At 42.7% G+C, this 26,488-nt stretch overlaps 1 protein-coding gene across 1 annotated transcript; it reads right to left on the reverse strand.

The window, feature by feature from the left end:
• Positions 1-2,734: 2,734 nt before the first annotated feature.
• Positions 2,735-26,240, reverse strand: CYP4V2 (cytochrome P450 family 4 subfamily V member 2). Its single transcript, XM_090258280.1, has 11 exons — positions 25,952-26,240; positions 17,247-17,359; positions 15,796-15,881; positions 14,839-15,029; positions 14,385-14,454; positions 12,879-13,005; positions 11,891-12,076; positions 8,956-9,058; positions 5,514-5,648; positions 5,242-5,421; positions 2,735-4,055 (listed from the first exon to the last, which is right to left on the reverse strand). The coding sequence occupies exons 1-11, from the start codon at positions 26,160-26,162 to the stop codon at positions 3,883-3,885; spliced, it is 1,575 nt and encodes a 524-aa protein (XP_090114406.1). The 5' UTR covers positions 26,163-26,240; the 3' UTR covers positions 2,735-3,882.
• Between the last annotated feature and the right edge of the window lie 248 nt (positions 26,241-26,488).

Raw genomic sequence — 26,488 nt, forward strand, 5'->3', positions numbered from 1 at the left:
CCATACAATTTGTGCCCAGATTTCCCTTTTTAAAAACATTCATAACATTCCCTGTTATTTGGGGTCATGAAGCTTAAACCTCATCTAACTGTACTTCTTCCATTAGAATTGCCTAGATGCACACGTGAATGAAGGGTGGGTACAGGCAGCTGATGCGGGAAGGATCTTATCGTAAATGATGCCTTTTTATGTCATGGGCAAAGAATTTAATACGGCTCCACTGAAATCTCAGTACGGAAGGGAGTTGGTTGATGTTTCGGTGCTGCCCCCACCTAACTCAGAGAATAAGATGTAGCAGGGTTGGCAAGCAGACCAAACCTGGCCCAGCACTTGTCTTTGCCAATAAGGTCTTAACGTGACACAGCCATGCCCATACAATCCTGTGTGTGCTTGCTTCCGTCCTCCAACCACAGTGAGCTGGTTGGGACACACACACCGTGGCCTGCAAAACCGAGATTCGCCGTGTGGCCCATTTCGGATAACGTAGGTTGAAAACCCGGTCTAGCGGTCCCGGCGTGGAGCTCAGACTTCTGTGTCAAGATATCCTGACTGCAAAGAGGCACCGTGGTTTTCCCGGGAGCCTGTTTCTGCTCAGGGAGTTTTACCTCATTTTAATTTTTAAGAAAAAGTCTCCCTATAGGAGACTTCTTACTATCCTTCGGTCTTAGATTTACCCACTAGAGCCACACAAAAAATTTATTTTCCTTTCTGTGCTTTTGAAAATATTTAAAGACCACAACTGGTTGACCACTTAATCTCCTTTGTTTTCTAACTATGTTTCAAAATCGCATAACATCATTTGGGCTAGAAAATTAGATTTCTAGGGAGTTGATGCTTAAGTAAATACCTGACGCATATTACTGCAATGTGGAACTGTGTTTATTAAACACGTAGGATAGCATTGCCAATAAAATCACTTATGGCTGTCGTGAAGCAGCATATTTGAAATAAGTCAGCTGTGATGCCTTTGAGATTCAAGGTGTCCATTGAAACACCCGCCATTTCTTTTCATTGTGGTTTACGTTACCGATTCTGTCTCTCTTAGTGTTAGTCAACTTAAGTTTCATGAGAATACTGTGCTAAAAATCCTATTTCCATATAGAAACCTTAGACTACTCTTTTCTTCAAAAGAAAAATTGTCATCATATTGAGACACGATTGTCTTATTGAAAGAGGGTGTTGGAGGAGAACTCTACAAATACCCTGGACTTCCAGATAGAAGCACAAATGGGTCCTAGCGCAAACTAAGCCTGAAACACCACTGGAGGTGGGAAAAAAGACGAAACTGAAACTGTCCTACCTCAGGCACACCATTAGAAGGTAGTTATTGGGACGAGACAGTAGTGCTGCGTAAACTAGCAGGCGGCAGGGAAAGGGGAAGACCGACTATGAGATGGGTGACCCTCTCAAGAAGACACAGGTCCGAGTCTGCAGGAGCTGAGCAGGGCTGTTGAGGACAGGACAGGAGTGGGAGAGCCGACTAATGGCTAGTAACACACACACACACACACACACACACACACACACACACACACACCAGCATATTATTTAGGTGCTGGAAAGAAATACATTTTGTCCTTCTAGATAAGAGTCCATGGTAAAAATTGATCTCTTGGAGACCAGAATCTCTTTTTTGTGGGACAGGTCTAGAAGCTGACCTTCCACAGTTGTCTGTGACAATGAGCAGAGCATCAATCAATTATTCATCACTTGGAGAGGTGTCTGGATGACAAATCCCTGGGTACCCAGTGGGTGCCAGTGGGTTTTGCTGACTCCCTGGTAGTCCTAAGAGACGTCACTTTCTTCTATCAGCTGAGCAAAATTTCCTGGTATTTCTGCTTCTCTAGTTTATTTTTCAGTCAGGGAAACTCGAAATCAGTCTAGAATAACCGCATAAGGATGACATTAACTCAAAAGTGCTATTGTTGTTATTACTTATGAATCAGTCACCCACTAATTTACCTTTTAAAGTTATCTATATTTCAAAATGATATCAATTCTTAGAATAAAATGCAGCACCCATGTTTAAAATGTAGTTTATTTTTATTAAGATACTACTTTCAAGCAGGAGCTTGACAGGGAATAGGGACAAAGATGTGTGATTGTCCTCTTATTTACAAAAAAAAGTCAGCATCTTCATTTTGACACTACAGACCATGACACACTTTCTCCATTCCAACGCTAACAGAGTTTAAGGAAATTTCCAATTAAAATAGGAATAACACATTGTTTTGGGGACAAATGAAAGTGTTAGGCCCAAAAGTAACATGAAACAATGTGCTATTTTAAATTTAATTTCATGTCTAGTGTAGGGTCACGGAAAAGTTTTTTAAAAGGCAAAGTTTAAATGTAAGTGTATAAAATTGAGAAATAATACCGAGTTCTAGGAATAACACTTCAATTATCCAAAATCATCTGGGAACAAGTTTCCTACACAGACCCACTTTCTCGATGACCAAGTTTACCATATCACGGAAATCATTTTCAACTGTATCACATACTTGTTTGACTTTTTTCTCAGCAACTTGGGGACTGACTTGTGTGCACTAGGGCTCTTTGGGATAACAAAGCGGATCGAGCGGTTGACCCAGCCCTAAATACCGCAGCCTGTAACGTTTGCAAAATGGTTTTGGTTTGGTAACCTCGTCCTTTGGAATACATTGAAGAATATATGTTCCATTCTCTTCATTTGTGGCTTCTATCTGCTGTCGCTTTCAGACAACTAAATAAACAATCATGTTAAAATTATTTATTAAAAGAAGTTTTTTAAAAGTTAGTGAGGGAGTAGAGATATTGTCAATGGAATGAAAATGCAGGGAAAATGCTTGACAGGTATGTTCCGAAGGATTGTATTTCCTTGAAGTTTAACCCTGAACTGAGACAATACTGGATTGTTAAATATGCATGCATGGTTTCTCTCTTCCTTAATGGAAGAATTCTAGAAGATCTGTGTTCTAATGACACACCCAGTTACAGACCTGAGTTTTACAAAGCAATAGCATATTGTAGTAGAAGTGTATCATTCTGGGAGTGGAGAGATTGAGAGTATGACTTCTGTGTATTTCCAGCCCTGTCACCCACTTGTGGCATGACTTTGGTCAGAAACTTACCTCTCTGTCTTCTTCCCTTACTTCTAATGAAAAGGAGTATAACTAGGTAAGATCTAAGGTGCTTCCAGTTCCAAAAGCCACTAATCAGCATTATGAGGTACGGTGAGGGATTGGAGATTGCGTAGAGGAATCTCTCCCAATAATATATGATAGATAAAGGTAATGGTGACTTTATTAAGATGAAATGAAGGCTATAAGTACACAGATAAAAGAGAGATAAAAACAGAACCTATAAGTCAACTTATAAATGATATACTCTCCTTGATAAAATCTGAAAAGTATCATCATAATAATTATTCTCATAACCAATGCCATTGATATAATTTTTAAAACTTAAGCTCCTTAACTCTAAGTACTTAATTACTCTCCCTTTTCAAATTAAATGTGTATGTATACATGCACATTTGTGTTCCTGAGTCAACAAGAATACCTTATAAATTCTGGAACTTCCATTAAGTTATATCCTTTAGGTCTACGAACTGAAATTGAACTGGCCTATGGATCCCTCTGTTGAGAAACTTACATGTTTATTTGGGTATGGATATCAGTTAACTCTCTTTTTGGGACCAAGACCCGGGGTGAGATCTATGGTCGTTTTAAATATATAAAACCCTCCATTTGGTGGATTTGACTCCAAGGTAAGAAGGGCCAAGAGAAAAAGAGGTCTAGGGATTAAGGGTATTGTTTGTATTGATGATCTATAAACTGAAAATGAAAAGTTTCCCTGAAAGAAAGACCATAGCCATGACCAGGGCACAGCTGGAGAGTGAAATTAGGCTTCATCTGCATTTCTCCTCTTCAACTTGATCCAGATGCCATTACTTGGACGAAGAATCAGCTCTCCTGCAAGGCCAAGGTCTTCTCTTTTCTGGTTGGATTCCACCCAAAAATGCCTCAGGACGCAGGAAAGAATGGCCTTTTCTTCCATTATGGCAAACTTTTGACCTTCAAGTCAATGTAAATAACATCATTTTAATTGCAGATATACCTCAAACACGAGGAAGAGGAGGTTCTACTGAAGGAAGGAAGCAATGTTCGACTTTCACAGCAGCCCCCCCCCCCCAGGGAGCATCAGAAACACTCAGCATTCTCCCTAAAACCAAAGACTCCTGAGTGTCGGTCCCCATTCCTACCCAGTGCACCTGGAGAGCTGAGCAGGTCCGGAATCTGCATCTCTGCAGCCTGCAGCCCACTGCAGCGCGAGAACCACTACCCTAGAATGCTTTCTTACTGGGCCTGTGATGTGATTTACTAGTTATCAGGCCTCACTTGACCTACACCTGCATTTACATAATTAATAAAATGCCAGAAATACTAGAGCCAAAAGCGTTTATAACGCATGGTGATGTGCCTTCCTATTGTCTGAGTACTTCAGCTCGTCCTGTGGCAAGGACCCTTGGTTTTGGTTTTGATTTTGAAGAAAAGCAATTCTTCAAGGCAATAAACATAGAAATTAGGTTAAATATAACTAATCGTTATAAATACGCTTTCTCCCATAGAGAGTATATTATACTTTAATCCAAAACTGACCACATTTTAAAACTCAGCCATGAAACCGATGATGCTTTATGTTATGGGGTGAATGGTGTTCCCCCAAATTCCCATGTTGAATTCTTAACCCCTAGGACCTCAGAATGTGATTCCATTTGAAGACAGGGCCTTTAAAAAGGTAATTAAATTAAAATGAGGTCATAGGGGTGGACCTTAATCCAATCTGACTGGTGTCTTCATAAAAAGGAGAGATTAAGACAAAGATGGATACACACAGAGGAAAAACTATGTGGCGACACAGCGAGACGACCCCCATCTGCAAGGAAAGAGGCCTCCGAAGAAGCCAGCTCCACTGGCACCTTGACCTTAAGACTCCTGGCCTCAAGAATTGTAAGGAAATAAATGTCTGTTGTTGAAGCCCCCCAGGCTGTGGTACTTTGTAACGGCAGCCCTAGAAAACTGATAACCTTTATGGCAGTCATACTTCAAATCAATAAGGTATCATAAAGTGGAGAAAAAAATAAAACAACTAGTTTTTTAAAAGATGTGTACGTGGAGCACGACATCTCAAAGAAATTATAGTGAGAAACTTCCTACCATGTGGGCCTGAGAGGCCAAACCACCTTGGATGGATACAAACCTATACAGTTTCTGGGTCCCGCAGAGAAGGGCACATAGGCGTATGGATGGCGTCCCGCTGCGTTCTCAGGAAAGAAACGCTCCGGCTTGAACTCCTCGGGCTCTGGGAAGTGTCTTGGGTCTCTGTGCAGCGCATAGGGGATGATGAGAGCTTGCGAGCCTTTGGCGATCTTGAACCCCCCTGTCAGGAGGGAGCCGAGACGCCATGAGAACGGAGCAAGGCAGACATTTAGAAACCCACGCTCCCTGCTGCTTGGATTATGGAATTCTTACCGACTTCACAATCTTCATTAATATGACGGGCAAAAATAGGAACCGGAGGGAACAGGCGCAGGGTCTCCTTAATAACACACTCCAGGTATTTAAGTTTCTTCAGGTCTTCTAGGGTGGCAGGGCGGTCAGACTTCCCTGATGATTCAAGTAAATACACATGAAATAAATAAAATAAAAAATAAGTTGGGCTTGGGGGATAAGACACCAAAAAAGAATTCATTAATCGATACACAGAATGTTAAATACCACAGCTAAAGTAGAATATCTCATATTAAAGATAATCCAAATAAAATGAGATAATAATGCTAAGTCAAAAGGAACCAGATACACAAGGTCACATTTTGTATCGTTCAATTTATGGGAAGCATTTAGAGTAGGTAAATCTATAGCAACAGAAAGTAAGTGAGATGTTGCTAGGGACTGGAGAAAGAGAAAATGGGGAGTGGCTGATGAGTGGTACAGGCTTTCTTTTGGGGGCGCTGAAATGTTCGGGAATTAGAGGAAACAGTGGTGCAGCATTGCGAATGCATTAAACTGTATACTTTAAAATGGTGCATGTTGAGTTCTCAGCACTTCTTCCAGAAGCGCATCTTCTCTTGGGTCAGAGTCTTGGACGTTCCCCCGAGCATGGCTCCCAAACGCCCTCTCTTCCCACCTCAACAGAGAAACCCACACCGCCTGCCGCCTCCAGGCCTGAGGGGACAGCAACCTCTCTGGACCTGCGCAAGGGAGACGAAGCACGGCAGGCAGCAACGGGACACACCGAGGAAGGAAAAAATGAAACAGACCCACTTAATGAACCAGCTGATGGGAAGGTTCCGCAGGGAGACCTACAACCAACCCTGCTGACTGTTTCTCTTTTCCAGAAGAGGTTGAAATCGGTTGCCAAAATCCCAAATTCGTCAACCATCTCTAAACCTGCACTGCTTGGGAAGGGAGATGAAAAGGCACGGGGTCATTTGACCACAGCTGAAGTGACTGAATTGGAAGATATTAAGTCAGGTCACAGAATAGATGTTCATTTGGATGGAAACCCTTCCTTCGAAAATAAAGTTCTCTCCAAAGAATTTCATCAGAGTGAGAGCGGTGATGTATTTTCAAAGCCCACTGAACTATGTGGAAAAAGATTTGATGAAATGTTCACGTCGAAGGCTGAATAAATCCAGCAGGGAGAGGCAGTGTGAGAAACCAAAGAACAGCCTGATCTGGGGTATGACCGCTGTGATGCAGGGGCTGCTAAGTTGGGAGAGATGCTCACAGGAGATAGTCAGCAAAACCCAATTCATTGCGACGTGGTTCCTGATATGGACGATGAAGAAGGGGGAGGAGAAGAAAGAGAAGATGATGATGAAGGAAAAGAGAGAGAGGCGTGAAAGGTACCGATGAAGCTGACGAGGATGAAAGAGAAGATGTCTAAGGAACAAAGATGGATTCCAACCTTCAGTTTAAAAAAAAAAAATGTTCTCCGGTCACAGGGAGCAAGGCCTTCGCTACCGTAATTTTGTTCCTGTTTATTTTAAATTTTCTTTTGTTTCACTGGAAAGAAAAGATAATGCTCAATTTTAAACATTAAAAGTGTACCAGTTGCTTTGTTACAATAAAACTAAAAACAAAACAAAACAAAACAAAAGGAATTAATACTTACATTGCAAAATCAAAGATGAGTTGCTCAAAAAATTTAGAACTAATACTGGGGGTAGAAGAAAAAGTGAGGCACCATTAGCAAAAATCATGAGAAGCAGCAGAATAACAATTCTAGTAAAAATAATGGGACTAATTATGTGAAATCAAGAAGCATTTGTGAGACCCACAATGAACCAGACATTGTAGAGAACACAAACACGTGGATGTATTCCAAAAGACCCTGTGAGCTTTTAGAATACCAGATTTACCCACCAGAGGCAATCTGAGGGGAATTCACACTGACAGGGAAGAAATAAAATGATGGCAGAGACGGAGATGAGAACTTTGGGTTGTCTCCATGCTACAAAAGAGTCTTCCCTCTTGATATGAAAATCCAGTTCTTACACAATCTGAACACGAAATTACTTTTCCAACTTCATCTCTCAATATAGTCGAACCAGTGTTCTGAATTCTACATGTCCTTTACTACTTACTATTATCTTCAAACTTTTCCACTCTGCGATTGTTCATCTGGTTCCTCTTTCTAGAATGCCTTCCCTCTCTTCCTTTTACCCTTTATTTTTCTCTCCCCACTTCTTTTCTGTAGGAAAATCCATCAGGTACCACTTTGTTGGTGGGTCAACTTAACCTTTACCTTTCTCCTTCCAGCTATGGGAGGCCATGTGACATCTGCTTAAACAAAGGACAAAGTTGATGGCACAATGCATAGTCCCTTTGTGGTAGGCCCTAATCCAGGGAGCCTGCAAATGTTCCATTATTTGGGAAAAGGTGCTTTTGAAGATTTTATCAAGGATCTTAAAATAGAGAGATGATGGTGGATTATCCAGGTGGGCCCTAAATGCATCCCAAGTGTCACTGCTAGAGACAGCAGAGGAAGATGTGACTCACACCCACAGAAGAGAAGGAGAAGTGAAGACGGAGACAGAGATGTGAGTGGTGTAGCCATAAGCCAAGGAGTGCTGGCAGCCACCAGAAGGAACAGATTCTGCCCTAAGGCTTCCAGCAGGAGTGCAGCCTTGCCAATACAGTGATTTAGCTCAGAGGGACTCATTTGGGACTTCTGGTGACCAGAACTGTAAAAGCATAAATTTCTATTGTTTTAAGTCACCCACTTTGCAGCATTTGTTACAGCAGCCAACAGAGACTAATCTATCCTTCCTCTCCTCCTCCCCTATCTTCTTGCCTTAAAGATAAACATGAGACCCAGAACAGCCATCAAGAAAACAAAACCCATGATGGTGAAAATGAGATAGAAAAAAGAGCAAGGCTGGGACTCTGGTGGCATCCCTCTGAGCATGAGCCCAGGACGCTGTATCTACAGATCGCTGGTTGTACAAAAGAAATGCATGTCCTACCAGCTTAACCCACATCTTCTCTCATTTGTGGCCCGAAGCAATCCTACAGAAAATAGCTCTCCTGGACCCTTCTAACTATCCTCTCCTGCTCCTCTCTGCTCCCAAATGGCACCTTCTTCATATCACTCAAGCCCACAGCCATGGCTGCATGGCTTATTTACAATGCTTGCTTCCTCTGTGAAGCAGTGAGGTCCTTGAGGAGGTAGGATTTATTGGCGTAGCCCCAGCATCTAGCCCAGTGCTATCATATGCCTGGCAATTAGCAAATGCCTGTAAGTGAATGGATGAGGTCTTGCAAAGCAGATCGGTCCTGGAAGGGATCCTATACAGCTACCTTCCTGCTCATGGCAACCTCTTTAGAACAGGTCCAATTGCACATTCGGAATGAGAAAGAGTGACATTTGCCTCAGTGACTTGGGACCCGGTAAAGGAGCTAGACCTACCAAACACTTCATCCAGTTCATTGTTCAATTTTTTCTGGACTTCTGGGTAGGAACCCAATAGATACAAGGCCCAGTTTATGCCAGCTGAAGTTGTATCATGGCCCTACAAATGTAAGAAAAAAAAAAAAAACAGTTTAAAAAGCAGAGCTTTATTGAGAAGACTCGGAATGGTAACTATTTGGAATTGTTTCTGGATTTGAGGGCTGCAATGGGACCCTGGAACAGGACACGTTAATGTCGGGCAGGGTTTGACTTTGGTGAGAAGCAAACAAATAAAACAGTCCCTTCAAAGCAGATGCCTCTGCTTAGAGGGCCCAGAAAGCTTATTAGGAGGTAGAGGCAAGACTAGGACCCTTGGGACTTCTGATGACAAAGCAGAGTCCACACTGTTCCCCTCTGGGAGCACGGGGGTCTGCGTTCAGGAGACTCCGGCTCAAGTACAAGTGGGACCACCCTGGACAACTCTATTCTCTGCCCATTTGGTGGCTCAGGCATTAGCCCCCTATTTCTTAGTTTTATCTCTCCAGGACTCTCCACGTGCAGAAATGGTGAGTTCTGCAGGAAAAAAATGTATTTGGAAAATAAAAAATAATATTATAGACCTATGACTAAGACTTTAAGGGGGAAAAAAGAGAGAGAAAACAGATCACGTCCTCTGTGGAAGATCTTACTCTCCCGTTTACCCCACGCGACACAAGTGATCGTTGTCATATTTCATCTTCTGGGCAGAAATCTCTGAAGCACTTGTTTTAGCTCCTAAGTCGAACTGTTGAGGATTCTTCTGCAATTTTTTAAAAACACATAGTTCGCAAGTCTCTGATATTGGTGTCACTGCATTTTCTCACCGCTGTAGTTTCTTCACAGAGATGACTTTGAACTTCAGACAAAATCTGACCCATTTCACTCTGTGGTTTTCCAAAGTCAGAGAAGGACGTGCTCTTGCTCAATAATGTCGAATAGCTTTTCTTGAGTTGGAGTGGAAGCCTGATCTGAATGTGTAGGAGAAGCTGCTGAACTTCCTGTTTTCTTTTGTCTGCTCACTAAACTCAGCGAAACACAAAGCACTGAACTGACTGGTGGAACTGGGCAGGAGCAGGCATCCGAACATCTGACGGCCAGAACTGAAGCGTGAACAGCATGGCAGCCATAGCCTGCGTCCACCTGACGGAGGAGGCCACCATAGTACAGTTATACGTGCTGTGCCTTCTATTTCATGCCAAGAACAAAAAAAAAATAGAAAGTCAAAGAACGTTAGAGCTGGAAGAGATTGTTGGTCTGGTTGTTTCTGGGAACGTGGGGGATTACTGGTGGGAGGTGGATGTGTGAGTGTTGAGCACATGGGTGTATGTGTATGTGCATGTGTGTGGAGTGGCCACATGTGATGTGTGAGTGTGTGCATGCGTGTGCGGGTGCAGGGTCCACTTCCACGTCAGATACTAGCCACGGGAAGGTGCCAGCCACGACCCTCGGTGCCCATGAGAAGTCATCCATCTAGTAACTGCTCTGGGAGGACCATGCTTAGCAGGGGGCACACAGAAGCCCAGGAGGGCTAGCGGAGGGGCCTGAGGTCACACTGCCAGGACAGATCAGAGCTGGGATTTGGCCCCAGAGTCCACAGGCTGCACACCTCTCCGCTCTTCAGCTGATGAGGTGTCCACTTCTTACATAACGTCTCTTTTCAATAAAGGGCTCTGCTTGAAAAGGAAGTGGAAAAGCCCTGGCCGAGTCCACGTCTCCGTCTCACACACAGGGAGCCCGTGACAGGGGTCTGCAATGACTGGCCCGTCTCCTATGGCCCGGCCGCCCAGAGCCGGGCAGAGCCAGGTCTGTGGACCCTCCGCACAGTTGCTTCCTGCTGCAGGGCACAGAGCCTACCCCGCAGGGAGGCACAGGCCCTAGACGGCAGCAGGCACCACTTCCCAAGCCCTCCCTCTCCCCCGCTTCCAGGACATTCCACGTGCTGCTGTTTAAAACCACTTCTTTGTCTTTACTTGGTAATCCGCATGTTGACAGATTTATTCTTTATAATATTTCATACAGACGTATCTTTGCAAAAATTTATCTTTTCTGTTTCTTTACTGTAAAGACCAGAAATCCCTTTAGAATCACAAACTGGTTAACTGCTCTCCTAGAGGATTCCTGTTATCTTTTTAGTGAGGGTAGCTCACAGCAGGAGCTAAGCACTCATGTCTAGGAGTTCAAAAAGGAAGGAGTGACCGGCATTAAAAAAAGAAGGAAATCTTACCTTTTGTGACAGCATGGACGAACCTAGAGGGCATTACGCTAAGTGAAATAAGCCAGACAGAGAGAGACAAATACCATATGATTATATGCAGAATTTAAAGAACAAAACAAGTGAACAAACAAAATAAAAACTGACTCATAGATACAGAGAGCAAACAGAAGGGGGGGTTGGGGGCTGAAGGAAAAGGTGAAGGCATTGAGGAGTGCAGATTGGCAGGTACAAATCAGCCACAGGGATGTAAAAACGGAATATAGTCAGTCTGGCACTTAATGAGGGTCTTAAATTTTGTAAGTTCAAATTATAACGCAATGACCCTTCCTCGGCTGCAGTAAACGACTTTACAATGAGATTAGGCATTTAGAAAATAGTTAAAACTTTTTAAAGGATTCCTCTAAGTGGTTTTTTTTTTTTTTTAATCAAAAAAAGACTGAGAAAAGATCACCTCTGATACCAAGAATCCTGACATATTTTAAAAGGCTGCTGCAACTAATTCTTGATGTTTCGTGTTATTTCCAATTTTACCGTTAAATACTTAAACACGTCTAAGCATCGGTGTTAGCTATTTCTTCGTCCTGAGCATTTTAAACTCCTGTGATTTAACAAAGCCGGGAACAGCCCTTTTTGGGGTTATGTAACAGGAACTGTAATTTGTTGCACGGTACCTGAAACTAACAAGACAACCCAAAATACCTCAAACATGAATGTGTCCACCTCTTCTCGGATGTCCTCATGACTCAGGTTTCTCCCTTCATCATCAACCACGTTCAGGAGCAAGTCAAGAAAAGCCTTGCGTTTATTTTTGGAGGGGGAGGCGTCCCAGTCATTAGTTTTACATTCCTCATCTCTCTTTACTTCTTTGGCCCGTTCAGCGATGACCTGTATGATTAAAATAATCACGTGTTTTGGTTCGGAATCTGATATGGCCTCATCATACATTTTCCTATAAAAATACACTAGCTTCTTTAACTGATTCTTCTCTTAAACTTTTCCTGTTCTTTCTAACTCAACAATAACACAGGCTTTTGTGAAAATATGGTGAAGTTTTCTGTTAACATTTTTAGGGCATTATTGGGTATGACTTTTAGAAACAACTTTAATATCAGACAAATAAATAATTTCCAAGAGCTATTTTTGTAACATTTCCAACACAACAATAGAGTAGGAGTCTACTAATTTGGGCCCTAGAGAGTTGAATGAGCTAATGAGGAAAACTCTGGGTGATGGAGAGAACGCAATTACTATGTATTTAATAGACTAATTACGGATCACACTGTAATTACATGTTGTTGTGGAGAAAAGAATCACGCTGCACGTTTGCTGTTCCTTCTGCTTAGAATGAATGCTGTTGCCTCAGGCACCAGCATGACTGGCTGTCTCCCTCCTTCCAGGAATCTGCTGCTCTTTGTCACACTCTCAGAAAGATGTCCCCTGATCACTGTGACCCCAGCCCCTAGCCCTGAATATCTTCCTAAGCCTACTTAATTTTTTTCCCATTGCACCTACCATTTAACAAAAGACAGAAATCACGGACTTACAAAAGTTGTAGAGAGCGACAGTGGTATGATCGCACAGCATTGTTAATTCCCCTCAATGCACTGAATGGCACATTTAAGATGGCTATCATGATACATTTTTTGTTATGTATGTTTTACCACACTAAAAAAGATCCAGGACTTACACTGTTGGTAAAATGATGTACGATCTTTAGGGTCCTTTTGTGTTCCCATCCTTCTTTAAACAAAAAGAACAAAACATCAAGCCAGAGCCAGGGTATCCTCATTCTTCGGTGTATCAAATCACTCATCCTATAAATAGGATACAAATATATCAGCTGATGCATCCAAAATGTGTATTGCTCATGCACCTATTTGGTGCCTGGTCTCAAGGAGGAGGATGTGTGGCAATGATAATGATTCCTCTTAGAGGCCACTAAAAGCTCCATTTTTTATGACGCTCAATAATGAGGGCATAGATTATTACAGATCCAATGAAGCTTACAAATCAAATGGGTTTCTTTAGGGAAATGAAGACTCCATTACGAAACATCTTTGCTACACGGCCATCTGATTCTGCTTCCGTTTCTCCAGGAAGAGTTCCGGACCTCCCCCAGTCTGTGTGTGGCCCTGGTAGCACACGTGGGATGAAATCGGCCCGTGCAATGTCCCCTCCTTTGCCTGATCACTCCTCCGGAGTGATGGATAACAACTGGTTGTCCTTGTCTATGGACATGTGCTCACTGAATACCCGTCGGTCACACACCTGTCCCGAGTTCCTCCCTCAACATTTCCACTAATAGAGTAGAAACTCCTAGACACGATCCCCTCCTTCAAGACCAGCTTACCAGCCAATTCTGCAGACAGGCCTTTCCTGATCACTCAATCTGTGGGACGTAGCCTCGTTTTCTTCCCAAATGTCAACTTTAATTTCTTTTTCTAAGCAATTATTATTATTTATTAGCTTACATTGATTTGTTTCAATGCTTATCTCCCCTGTTACTCTGTTTTGTGGGTCACTGTAAAACCAGTCAGCACCTTGTGCAATGGATGGCAGGTTATATATGCTAAATAAGTGTTTGTTCACATGAAGTAAAATGAGCTGTGAATACATACATACTTAACGACAGAATACATCAAATGAAATCCTGGCCCTGCCTTTCAGTAGCTGAGTAATGGCAAACCATTTTTTTTAAAGTAAAAATGATTATATTTCAATTAAAAAGTAATACACACTCAGTGCAGAAAATATGGGCAAGAAGAATGCACACAGCAACAACAAGAAGAAAAAACCAGTAAGAAAGAGAAGCGCAGGACACAAAACAATAATCACAGCGAACATTCTGGCATAGAATCTTCAGGTATTTTTTTTTTTCAGTGAACAACTTTTTACACCTAGTGGTCACCATGCTTAAAAAATTGTTTTTGTCTTTATCACTAGATATCATAATGTAACCTCTCGCTGTATTATAAAATCACCGTTTAACATTACTACCTAATCTGGGTGTGCCAAGATATACGTACCATTCCTCTACTGTTAAAATACCTGCTTACGTGATTAGGCTGATGGTTAGTACACTGTTTCATTCTGAAACAGTGAAAAAGATACAGCACAGACAAGAAACTATTAGCAGTAATTTTGTTAAGCCCTAATCAATAACAATACTAAAAGTAAGTAGGACTCCATTTACCTATACACGGCACGGACATACTCAGAGTCGTCATTGCTCTGAGCGCCGATATTCTTGCCCATCGCCGTTTCTGTAAAACATGGGTGAGAAGCAACTGTTCAATTCACGCACACACCTTGCATTTATTTCCCAGTCGCAAACACGTGAGAAAAAAAGACAAACGTGTTTACGTGTTTTAGGATCGTTCCTTCCCCTTCCGCACTGCTGCATCTTCTGTTTCTCCTATTCCCTGGGCCTGCTCTTCCTCCCCTCTGCCCGTCCCGACCTGTTGGCTCCGAGACCACTCTGCTTAAAGCGGCTGCCCCTTCAGGAGGCGAACGCAGCAGCACGACCGCCAGCAAGAAGCCAGCCTCCTTTCCACGCCTGTCCTCTGCCTTCCCGGTGGAAAGTCACCTCCTGTTTGGGCCATTTTCCCTTTCCACCACAGATCTAGAAACACATTGGCGAGACTTACCGCAGATTATATCTAAGGCACAAAGAGCGATGTAAACAAAGCAGTCAAACGCTTCTCCGTCAACATGTTTTTTTAACTTATTAACCAATATATTTGCTTGTTCATTCATGACATCCAGGAAGTCTTCCAGAATGGTAAAATGGAAAGAGGGCGTTAACAGTTTTCTCCGAGAGCGCCACTTGCTGCCAGTACTGGAAAAACAACACAGGGTTACAAAGAAAAGCAAAGCAACATCCAAGAAATGTAAAGGATAATAAAGACAACAGAGTTCTTCTGAAATAGCTTAGTCCACAGATCCTCAAATGCTTCGGTCAGAATGACAAGGAAAAATTCACCTATAGTTACCGAATGGACATATTTTAGTTATCCCTCTATATTACTAATATTTCAAAGAGTGCTCCTACAATTTGAAAAATCTAAGAATTTTTCTAAATGTCTGAGTTTCTAAAAATTAGCTTTCTCCCCCCCTCTATTAAACCTTAATCCTCCAAAGATCGACGAGCTCCATGAGGCTACTTGGTATCTATCCTCTTCAAATTCTCCTACGTCCCCACCAAGGACCTGCTTCCTTTTCGTCAGTCGACGGAATCCTGTGTTTGGATGGCAGAGCTCAAGTGTTGAGGGTACTGTGCTCCACATACTTCCCCAACGACGACTGCCTCTTTCATTGAATTTTCAAGACTTCCCTGCTCAAAACTCCCTGTGCTTTACTCCATTCATACCTCAGGACTTTCTAATTCTTCTTGGGACACTGGTGATCATCGTTACTAAATATCGTGGCTGCAGATTACTACACATCCTGGATTTCTGACTGTCCAAAGCCCATTTTCACCCAACCTTTTCTTCCAGCTTCTCCTTACTATCGGATAACATGTTCTTGCTACAGGGAATCTATCTTGTGTCAATGCCTGACATAAGTTACTCACGAGACAGCTTTACAAATTTACCCTGACGTACCTCGTCAGGAGTCCTAGGCCGAGCCATGGTTCTAGAAACTTGTACATATAAGCTTTGTCAATATGCCTTGAATTAGTTAAAATCACCTTAGGAAGAGAGAAAAAGTAATTGAGAGATAAAGATATCAACACAATCTCGATAAGAATACCTGTCTAGAACACAGCTACTTGTCAAAGCAACATTTCATAACTATTATTTTTCTGTGATTCGTTTTTACGCATGTGACTCAAAGAAATTCAGTCAGAGTTTTGAACACGTAACTGTCCCTCAATCTTGGAGACTAATGGAGTTGAGAGAAGGGAAAATGCCCAAGATGGTTCCCTGGTTTCTGCCATGAACGAGGACCCAAGTGGAGTCACTGACTGAGGGCGGAGAGTGAGGGAAGAGGAGGCAGGTGCATCTCAGGATGCCCATCTCTAGGGTGATGGAAATCACGAGCTCATTATCAGGTATGTTGCCTTGGAGGCATTCAAGTTGCCGCAGCGTGAAACCAGGTGTGAAGCTCAGGATGAAGTCTTGTACTAGAGGTGCTCACATTTGAACGTCTCCAGCATGTAAGTAACATTGGAAGCCGTGGGTGTAGTTGGGTCACCTGAAGGCAAAGTGGAGCTACAAGACAGCATGAAACGCACCTCAGGCTTCCTGCTCGAGTTCCCTGCTCTGGACAGATCTCTGTCCACTTACACCAAGCACACGGTCAGCCGTGCCTGAAATCCTTTATGTGGCCCTCTCGCTATCTCCTCCAGACCAGCAGATTCTGCAGTTTCCCCACAATAACTAAGAAACAACTATCCCAGCCCAATTTCCTAGGAAACTCTGCCTTTAATTTTTTTCCATGAAGAGAAGATCTGTTTATCCCATTTTTACTCCCTGACGCAAATCCTTGGTCATCAAACCACAAGATAATTTCCCCAATGTCACAATAATAAGTGACAAGTGAAGACATTTGTTGAGGAGTAATTTCAATAGCATGGATTAATAATATCTGCCTCGCCAATATCAGATTAGTATTCTCTTTTAGAAAAAGTTACTTAGAATAATAAAAGTATTATGGATATAAATATGAAAGGGAAGCACTCATATTTTATTAGTCTTATATTTCTGGAATCTTAAAACAATGCCTGAAAGATAATATGAGCTCACCTTATGGGACAATCTATTTATGGTTCTGTAAAACTGTATCCTTCTGCAGACCTTCCTCCCCGCAAAAAGGAAATATATTGAGACCTGCTAACAAATGTGTACAGACATCTAGAGGCTGCTATTCTCTGCAGAATTCAGACTCTATTTGGAAGCATGAAAGGGTCCCTACACAACCTAAGATATTTAGTGGAATGTTCGATGTATTAAATTCAATTACACATGAGGACATATTCACTATATTTATTCTGATGAAATTCTCACACCATCGAACAGCCAGGGGCATATTGATCACATTCATCAAAACTTACCTCCACGACCTCTGCGTTATACATGGCCATCACCGGGACGGGGCCCAGCCAGAGCTTCAACAGTGGCAGATTTCGGTTAGTTTCAGTGTAGTGAATTAGCTGCTGAAAAAACTCTAGGAGAAAAGATCGGGTTTTAAAGAAGTTCTTTACTGTGTCTTTTGAGGTTTTTTTTACTTTCTTCTTTGGGGTAACTCTCTTAATCTCTCCCAGGTCCTTCACGTCTTAAAGGTAAGGCCCACACTCCCTACACAATGATTTAATGAACGAAATATGAGGGTAATTTAATTTAATTACAAGTGAGATAACACACATGCAGCAATATCGGGTTAACTGTGAAATGCCTAACACGGGGGCGCTGGCGGTGAGCCTTATCCTGCGCCCTTCCCGAGCACACTGATGCTCTTACACTTCTGGCCCTGCTTCACGTTACCCTCTCTTAGGGAGGAAAACCTGTCCTGCCTCTCCAGCCCTGGTAGAGAGACGCTTCCCTTTCACGCTCTCTAAAACTGTACTGAGGTGCCTCAAAAAATTGAGAACAGAGCTATCACATGACCCAGCAATTTTTCTTCTGGGTATTTATCTGGAGACCATGACAACACTAATTCAAAAAGGTCTCTGCATCCCCCTATGCACTGCAGCATTAGAGTCGTCCCTCTCTATATCGCGGTTCACTTCTCGCGGCCTCACTATATCGCGGGGTTTTTAAAAATAGTGTATTTATCGCGGATTTTTTGCTATATCGGGGGATTTTGTGGTACTGTATACGTATGTTGTTAAAGTTATGTAGGTTTAAGGGTGTAGAATAAATGTAAGGTTCCTACTTCGCGGGGCGGGGGTGGGTGGGGGTGGTGGGGCGTCTAGAACGCAATGCCCGCGATCAGTGAGGGGATACTGTGTCTACAATAGCCAGACTACGGAAGCAACCTTAGGTGTGCATCAGTGGATGAGTGGATGAGGAAGATTCCACACAATGAAATCCTACTCAGCCACAAAAAAGGATAAAATATTGTCACCTGTGGCCACACGGATGGACCTTAAGGGTATTATGCTAAGGGAAATAAGTTAGACAAAAAAGGACAAAAACAGTCTGACGTCACACCTACGTGGAATACAAACAAAAAAGTAACAAACGAGCAAGCACAACAAAGTACAAACCAACTCATAAATACAGACAACACAGTGGCAGTTGTAAAGGGGAAGGAAAGTGGGGAGCAGGAGAAATCTTAAAGGGGGTCAAACAAACGGTAACAGATAGAAACCAGAATCTGCGTTGTGAGGACACAACAGGGCATATAGATACCAAATCACACTATTGGACACCTGAAACTGACATAATGTTATGAACTAATGTTACCACCATAAAAAAATAATTTCAAAGAAAGCTTCCGTTTTACTAACCCTTCACCCTCTCCCACGCCTCAGCGCCTTTACAGAACCTCTTGGTGGGAAATGCTTATTCCTGCTGGTTTTTGCCTAATGACACCTACTTGCTCTTCAAATGGCCTCTTCAATGTGATTTTGCTGCAAAGTCTTGCCTGGCCCCTGAAACAAGATTTCTGGTAATAGAACTTCCCAGGCTGGCTTCCTGTCCTTGTTCGGGCCCCCAGAACCCAGGATTTCTAAGTACCGTTCTACAATAAAACAACGCAATTATCCTGGGAGAAGTGATTGATTTCAGGGCTGAGGCAGGGAAAATACAAGAAGAGTGAAATATATCGCGGTGTCGGAAAAGAAGGAAGTGCTTAAAAAGTGATGGCGCCATGTTGAAACATCAAGGAGCCAACCTGGAAGAGCTCCTAAGACCCAACACGGGAACGACTGAAGCAATAGGTCAAAGTTAACAACACCGACGACAACATGCTGTCTCCTGTCTCCCGTGGCATGATGTGCGATAAAGGACACAGCATCACTTTTATGACATTCTTTTTCTAACTGAGTTATAGTTGACACGTAACACATTAGTTTCAGGTGTATAACAGACATAATGATTTTATACTTTATATATTATGAAATGATCCCTCCAATACGTCTAGTTAACATCCATCACCAATCATATTTACAACTTTCTCAATGTGATGAGAATGTTAAGATCTACTCTGTTAGCAACTTTCAAATATGCAGTACAGTGTTATTAACTATAGTCACCCTGCTGTGCAATACATCTGCAGGACCTATTTATTTGATAACTGGCAGTTTGTACTTTTTGACCCCTTCCCCCATTTTGCCCACCCTTTGCCCCCACCTCTGGCAACCACCAATCTGTTCTCTGTATTGTGGTGGCGGCTGTTGCTTAGATTCCACATGTAAATAAGATAAACAATAGCTATCTTTCTCTATTTGACATATCTCATTCAGCATGAAGCATGATGCCTTCAAGGTCCATCCATGTCTCCGCGAGTGACAAGACTTCCTTCTTTCTATGGCGAAATAGCATTCCATTGTATGTACACACCCCACATTTTCTTTATCGCGTGATTCATCAACAGGCACTTAGGTTGCTTCCATTTCTTAACTATTGCAAGTAACGCTGCAATGAACAAACATCTTTCCAAGTTGGAGTTTTCATTTCCTTCAGATAAATAACCCAGAAGTGGAATTGCTAGATCATATCATAGATCTATTTTTAATTTTTTGAGGAACTTCCAAATTGTTTGTCATAGTGGGTTCATCAAACTGCGTTCCCATCAACAGTGCACATCCATACCAACACTGATTTCTCTTTTTTTTTTTAAAATATGTATTCTTATAGATGCGGTATGAGATCTCATTGTGGTTTTGATGATTGATGCTCAGCATCTTTGTATATATCTGTTGTCCATCTATATGTTTTCTTGGGGAAAATGTCTATTCAGATGCTATGCCAATTTTCAATTAATTAATTTTTTTGGTGTTGAGTTGCATGAGCTCTTTATATCTTATCTATGATTTGAAACTATTTTCTTTCACTTTGTAGGCTGTCTTTTCATTTTGTTGACAGTTCCATTTGCTGTGCAGAAGCGTTTTAGTTTTATGTACTCCCACTTGTTTATTTTGGCTCTTATTACTTTTATTTTTCCTTTTTGGTGTCAAATCTAAAAAGTCATTGCCAAGAAGATGACAAGAAGCTTATTGCCTGTGTTGTCTTCTAGGAGAGTTATGGTGTCAGGTCTTATGTTCAAGTCTTTAATCTATTTTGAGTTAATTTTTGTCTATGACGTAAGATCGTGACCCAGTTTTTCTGAGAGCATTTTTTTAAAATTAATTGAATTGAGAGAGACAGAGAGAAATGTCAATTTGTTGTTTCAGTTATTTATGCATTCATTGATTGCTTCTTGTATGGTCCGTGACCAAAGATCAAACTCGCAACCTTGGCATTATAGGAGATGCTCTAACCAACAGGCTTACCTGGCCAAGGCCCAAGACCATTTGTTTTATAGTTTGTCCATTTTTCATTGTATATTCTTGTTTCCTTTGTCAAAAATTAATTGACCAGATTTGCATGGGTTTATTTCTGGGCTCTTAATTATGTTCCATTGATCAATGTGTATGTTTTTATGCCAATTCCATATTCCTTTCATTACTGTAACTTTGTAATATAGTTTAAAATTAGAAATTGTAAAGGCTCCAGCTGTTTTTCTTTCTCAAAATTGTCTTGTCTAGTCAGGTGTTTTGTGTGTGTGTGTGTGTGGTTCCATAAAAATTTTAGATTTTTTTTTCATTTTTTTTACAGTGTACAGGACTTCCACTGCCTTGGTTAAATTTATTCCTAGGCACTTTATTCTTTTTGAATCAATTGTAAATGGGACTGTTTTCTTAATGTCTCTTCCTGATAGTTCACTATCAGCATAAAGAAATCCAAGTGATTTTTGTATATTGATTTTATATATCCTGCAACTTCATTAAATTTGTTTATTAATTCTAACAGTCTTTTGTTTTTTTGTTTTGGTGGAGTGTTTCGGGTTTTCTACATAAACAATCATGTCACCTGCAAATGGTGACAGCTTTATTTCTTCCTTTCTGATGTGAATGACTTTGATTTCTTTTCTTGCCTAAATGCTCCGGCTAAGGCTTATAATACTGTGTTGAATAAAAGTGGCAAGAGTGGGCATCCTTGTCTTGTTCCTGATGTTGGAGGAAAAGCATTCAACATCACATTTATGGTATTCTTGTCAAAAAATGTACAACCTCAACATAACTATGAAAAAACAGCAATAGACAAACCCAAATGGAGAGTTATTCTACAAAGTACCTGACTCAGCAAAGGGATCAAGGTCTTGACCTATTTGGAAAAACTGATGAATGGTCACAGATTACAAAAGGCTAGTATTGAAGAACAACAAAACACAATTACTAAGTGCCAGGTGAGATTTAGGATTGAGTCGTGGAACAGAAAAAGGACATTACTGGGAAGTGTAAATTTCAAATAAGGGCTGCTGTTTTGTTAACACCATTGTACAAATATTAATTTTCTAGTTTTGATAATTAAACTAATGGTGTAAAATACCACCATTAGAGGAGACTGGGTAGATGGCATATGTAAACTCTGTATTATTTTTACAACTTTCTGTACTTCTAACATTATTTCAATAAACAAAATTTTATAAAGAATAAGCAGTTTTATTTTTCTGAAGTCGGAAAATAAAAAGCTGGAGGAAGATTAAAAAATATTTTGTTAGTAGAAGAGGACCATATATAAACAATATGTAAATAACTGACTGTGTCTATATTTTCTCTGACATAGGAAAGAAAGCTTAGAACTGAAAAGTCTAGGTGATGGAATTTGACTTGGGAATGTAACAAAAATGTGGAAGAAATGTCACGGTGAATGTAAAAAAAAAATCATTAAGCTAAAAAGAACTGCTGAGCAGCGGTGAGGAAAATGTTGGGATTAGATCGGGAAATCTGGTCATCAGTCATATGACATGGCCAGAAATGACAATGCATTCCAGGCCAGAAAGGTGCCCCCCCCCCCCACAAGGGCCAGGTCCCTACTCTCAAGAAATTGATAATCATAGGAGATGATCACATCTGTAACTAATCACGATATCAGATAAGACGAAATGGGTACTGAAACAGAAGTTTGAGTGTGACGAGTTAGTGATTGTCATTGAGAGGCGTGGGGAAATTCCGTGAAAGAGATGGCATCTGAGCATAAAAGAAGGAGTAGGCTTTTCACAGGCAGAAAAGCGGAAGTTAGTGGGGGGCGGGGCAGAATGTAAACCAGGCAGCAGCAGCGGCAGCAGAGCAGAGGATGGAGGTCTGAAAACTCCCCGTAGGTTGGGCCCACGCAGAGGGCGGGGACGCTCACACTGCTAGATGGGAGTGGAGCATCGGGAGGCTAGGGCAGTTTGAGTGTCTTTTACAGGCTCGGGGAATAACGGAAAGTTTCTGAGAACTACCGTGACTGGGGTTGCATTTTAGGACCGTAACAGCGAGATGTGTGAGATCTGTGAATAACCTGTGTATTCTGGGACCACAGGAAGTTTGGGGGGTATGGAAAACAACTGGGATTTGATGCAGCCAGAGGTAGGGACCCTGGTCCTGCTTCATGGCTGGCTGGTCCCTGGGGTGGGGTGAGGGGGGAGAGATGGTGATCGTTAATCCCAACAACAATGAAGTAGTGAGGAAGAGCTGGGACTCAACACCCTCTGTGTTGAAATTCTTGAGGCCCCAGCCCGGGGGAAGGCAGCCCAGCACTCAGAGAGGTCGAACAGTGACAAAAGTCATCTCAGTCAGGGAATACCATTTTGGTGAGGGCCACTTCGGGGGAAACACAGTGACTAAAGAATTGGTGTCCAGGGTCCAGACCTCGGAGGAAAGACCTGGCGACGGTTAGACGGAGCCCAGGTCAGACAACATGAAGCCAAGAGAAAAGCAGAGTTCTAGCTGGGGAGCTGACGACAGGTTCGGAAAGGAGGCAGAAGTCTCATTAGGCTGCTGGCAAAGTCTAGGTGGGGAAGGATGAGGAGGCTGCCCTGCCTGGAGGCCTGTGGGGACCCGGGGCTTCTTCCAGGCAAAGGGAATGCCCGGCCACCAGCAGCAGGACTGAGGCCAACCACACTGTGAGGCCACTAATTTGGCATTTAAGATTTTGACAGAACTGTTTCAACATGGGAATTTGGGCACCACGGACAAACTGACATGGCATTAAAAAAAAAAAAAATCCAACTCCTCTCTCTTGTTCAAAGCCAGTAAATGCTCATGCCCTCAGCTCATCCCTGCTCCTTATCCACCCCCGAGCCTTGGGGCAAGCTTCTCAAAGTGCAGCAGGAAAGAGGTCAAGGCTCAGGGATGTCCATTGCATGTGATCATGAATAATCAAAACTTAATCATGATTATCCTAAAATAACTAACATTCGTTATGTCATATTTATCTGTTGTGGCAGGTAATTATACATCAGACCAGGGCTAAGGCTTTTAGATGCTTCATGTCTTTTATGCTTCTCCCCAGTCAGAGGAGAAACACCATTATGGCCACCATTAAACAACTGAAGAAAATGTCCACAGTCACGTCTCCTACACAGTATCACAGGGCTGGTAAACGCTGGGAGCTGACTTTGTACCAGAGGCACCCAGACGCACAATATGCCATCTTAACCATGACAACAGAATGCTTCAAAGTTTCTTCCAGTCAAAACGGCTGGCTAAATTGTTGTGAAAAGAGCTAGGTCAGATCAAGAGTGTCAAAATCTATGAAGCATGCCAAGACACTGGCTGCTTTGCTCTGGCCTGACAGAGGAGACAGGAGAATCAACATCTGTGGTTGGAAGGTTATCAGGTTGATCCCATAGCAGGGAGTAGCTGGGGAAGACAGATGTTTAAAAAAGGAGAGAGAGGACTGGAAAAGCAAGAGATCAGAGCTCACAGGCCTAGTTGGAAGTCAGCTAAGGTGAGATTATTGAGGCCAGAATTTGGACAGTAGCCATAAAATGAAAGGCACAACTTCTTGTTTAAGAGACAAGGTTATTGAGAATGGAGAATATGTCTTAAAAATGTTCTGATATTCCCAATTTTGCTGAGCTCAGTACTGGGCCCAAAGGCAGGCCTCAAATAAATGCATGATTGACCATTAAAGTATTTCCTCTAACAGTGTTCTAGAAAATGATGCAGGCATTAAATTTACTCCTTAGGTAACACACTCTAACTTGGAGAGTTTTAAACAATTTGTCAAAGTCAGGCAACTTGGTTGCATAGCTGGAAACTGAGCAAGTTTGTCTCGTGCCAAAATACAGGAGTCGTTGATGGATTAAAAAGTTGTCTTGTAAAACACAATGTATTGCCCTTCTCTTCACTCAGGATGTAACTGTAAGGAGAATTACTTTAAATAATCCATCAAATCACTGTTTTGAAATGGATCTTACACATAGAGATTTCCATTCATAAAAAAATTCCCCCAAAAGAATATGATGAGATTTCGTAAGTCTATTGTTTCCTGTTGGGGAGGGGTGTCTATACGTCTACATAATATATTTTTTAATACTATAAAGCCTTCAGGTAGAAGAGAAGATTAGCTCTCTGCTTTTAGCATTAGCATAATGATTTTTTACAAATGTGGTTTTCATGTATCTAAATTTGTGGCATCACTTGTAACATTGGTCACATTGATGTCTGGTGGGTGAAACCTTTACTCGGATTTCTTCTGCCAGAAACATTTTCAATATTTGGTAACACTCTCCCATGCATGAGTCCTCACCATATTCCCGTGAAGCTGAAATGACAGCATTATTTTTATTTGGAGAAAGAGAAGTAGGAAAGAAATAAACCTTCAAGCTTTGGAGTTAATGTTCAGTCTGTGAAACTTCTGCAACAACGAATCTGAAGAGGAGATTGGGTTCTGGTCCTGGGCTCATTTTAAAATATGTCATTTGGGCAAATCTTTTCAGCTCTGGGTATTTCAACTTATACACCCCTGAAGATGGCAAGAGCTCAGGTCTAGTTCACCCTCCCTCAAGGGGGATTGCAAATATCAGGTCCTTTGAAGAGCTTATTGACTTAAGGTGATTTTTTTTCCCCTGTCAGCAAAACATAATATAAACCTCTCTCTTCAAAAGATGGTTTCAATTTTTTAAAAAAGAAAGAAAGAAACCAATTCATTCTTTAATAAATAACACTTTTGAAACTTGCTGTATGAGTTTTTGGGAAGGCTGGGTCATCTTAATTTATTATTATGTATCTTCTTAAAGGGCTAAAGGAATGACAGTTCTGAAATGAATCTCTAGTCCCTTATTTCTCAGAGAGAGAGAGAGAGAGAGAGAGAGAGAGAGAGAGAGAGAGAGAGAGAGAGAAGAGAGAGAAAGAGAGAGAAAGAGAGAGAGAGTTGAATTAAGTTTTAGGGTGTTTCCGCCTTCAGGGCTTTAACAGTAAAGACAGGCGGGGTTTTGAGATTGCAGCCGCCAAGAGCTGGGAAAAGGAGAAGAGAAACCGCAGAACGCCCGGGGTTTAGAAACACCGCATTCCATGCTACACCTAAAGAAAAAGTTCTTATGGAACGGCGGGCGCCAGCAATCGTTGCGGGTGTCATAGGAAACACTGGATAGACTCGAGAACCCATTACCCAGGGGGTGACAGAGTCGTGGTGTCCAGGCTGAGGGACGGGGGTGCGGCCCGGGGCTCCGGCGCCGGGAGGAGCTGCTGCGCCTCTGTCTGCCTGCTCGGCGGGGCGCGCGGGCAGCGACCCCCCGGCCCTCGGGTGGGAATGCTGCCGGCCTGGACGCACGGTCTCTTACCTCTCCCGTCCGGCTTCAGTATCAGCGCATGTCCCAGAAAGGGGTAGGCGCCGCCAATGCTGGGGATCGGCTTCATGAGCAGCCATTTCCGCCAGTAGCTCGCCACCATCTGCAGGAGGTTCAGGAGGACGGTGGCGCCCGCCAGGGACACGGCGCTCAGCGCGCCCCAGAGCAGCAGCTTCTGGACGACGTGCAGCAGCCACACCGCCATCCTCGCGTCAGCAGTGTGCTTCGCGAGGGGACTGATGTAGGACCTCGGGCTGGGGCGTGGTCCAGCCCCAGCAGTTGGGGCGTGGTGGGGGGGGTGCGCTGGGAGGAGTCCCGAAACTCTGGGAGGCGGGCGCTTCCCGGAGCGCCCAGAGGTGGCGCCAGGCCGGATCCCATCTTCCTCCCCCGCAGAAGCGGGGACTTCGCTCTGCAGGAGCTGCGCTGCCACTCGGGACTAGGTCGCAGCCTCCCAGGCTCCCAGGAAAGCACGGGGGGAGGGGGGATTATTGTGCAAAACAAACGCTGACGTAAGGCACACGTGCCTCTGGG

This window comes from Furipterus horrens, unplaced genomic scaffold (genome assembly GCF_987537825.1).
Source record: "Furipterus horrens unplaced genomic scaffold, mFurHor1.1.pri manual_scaffold_12, whole genome shotgun sequence".
Taxonomy (NCBI): domain Eukaryota; kingdom Metazoa; phylum Chordata; class Mammalia; order Chiroptera; family Furipteridae; genus Furipterus; species Furipterus horrens.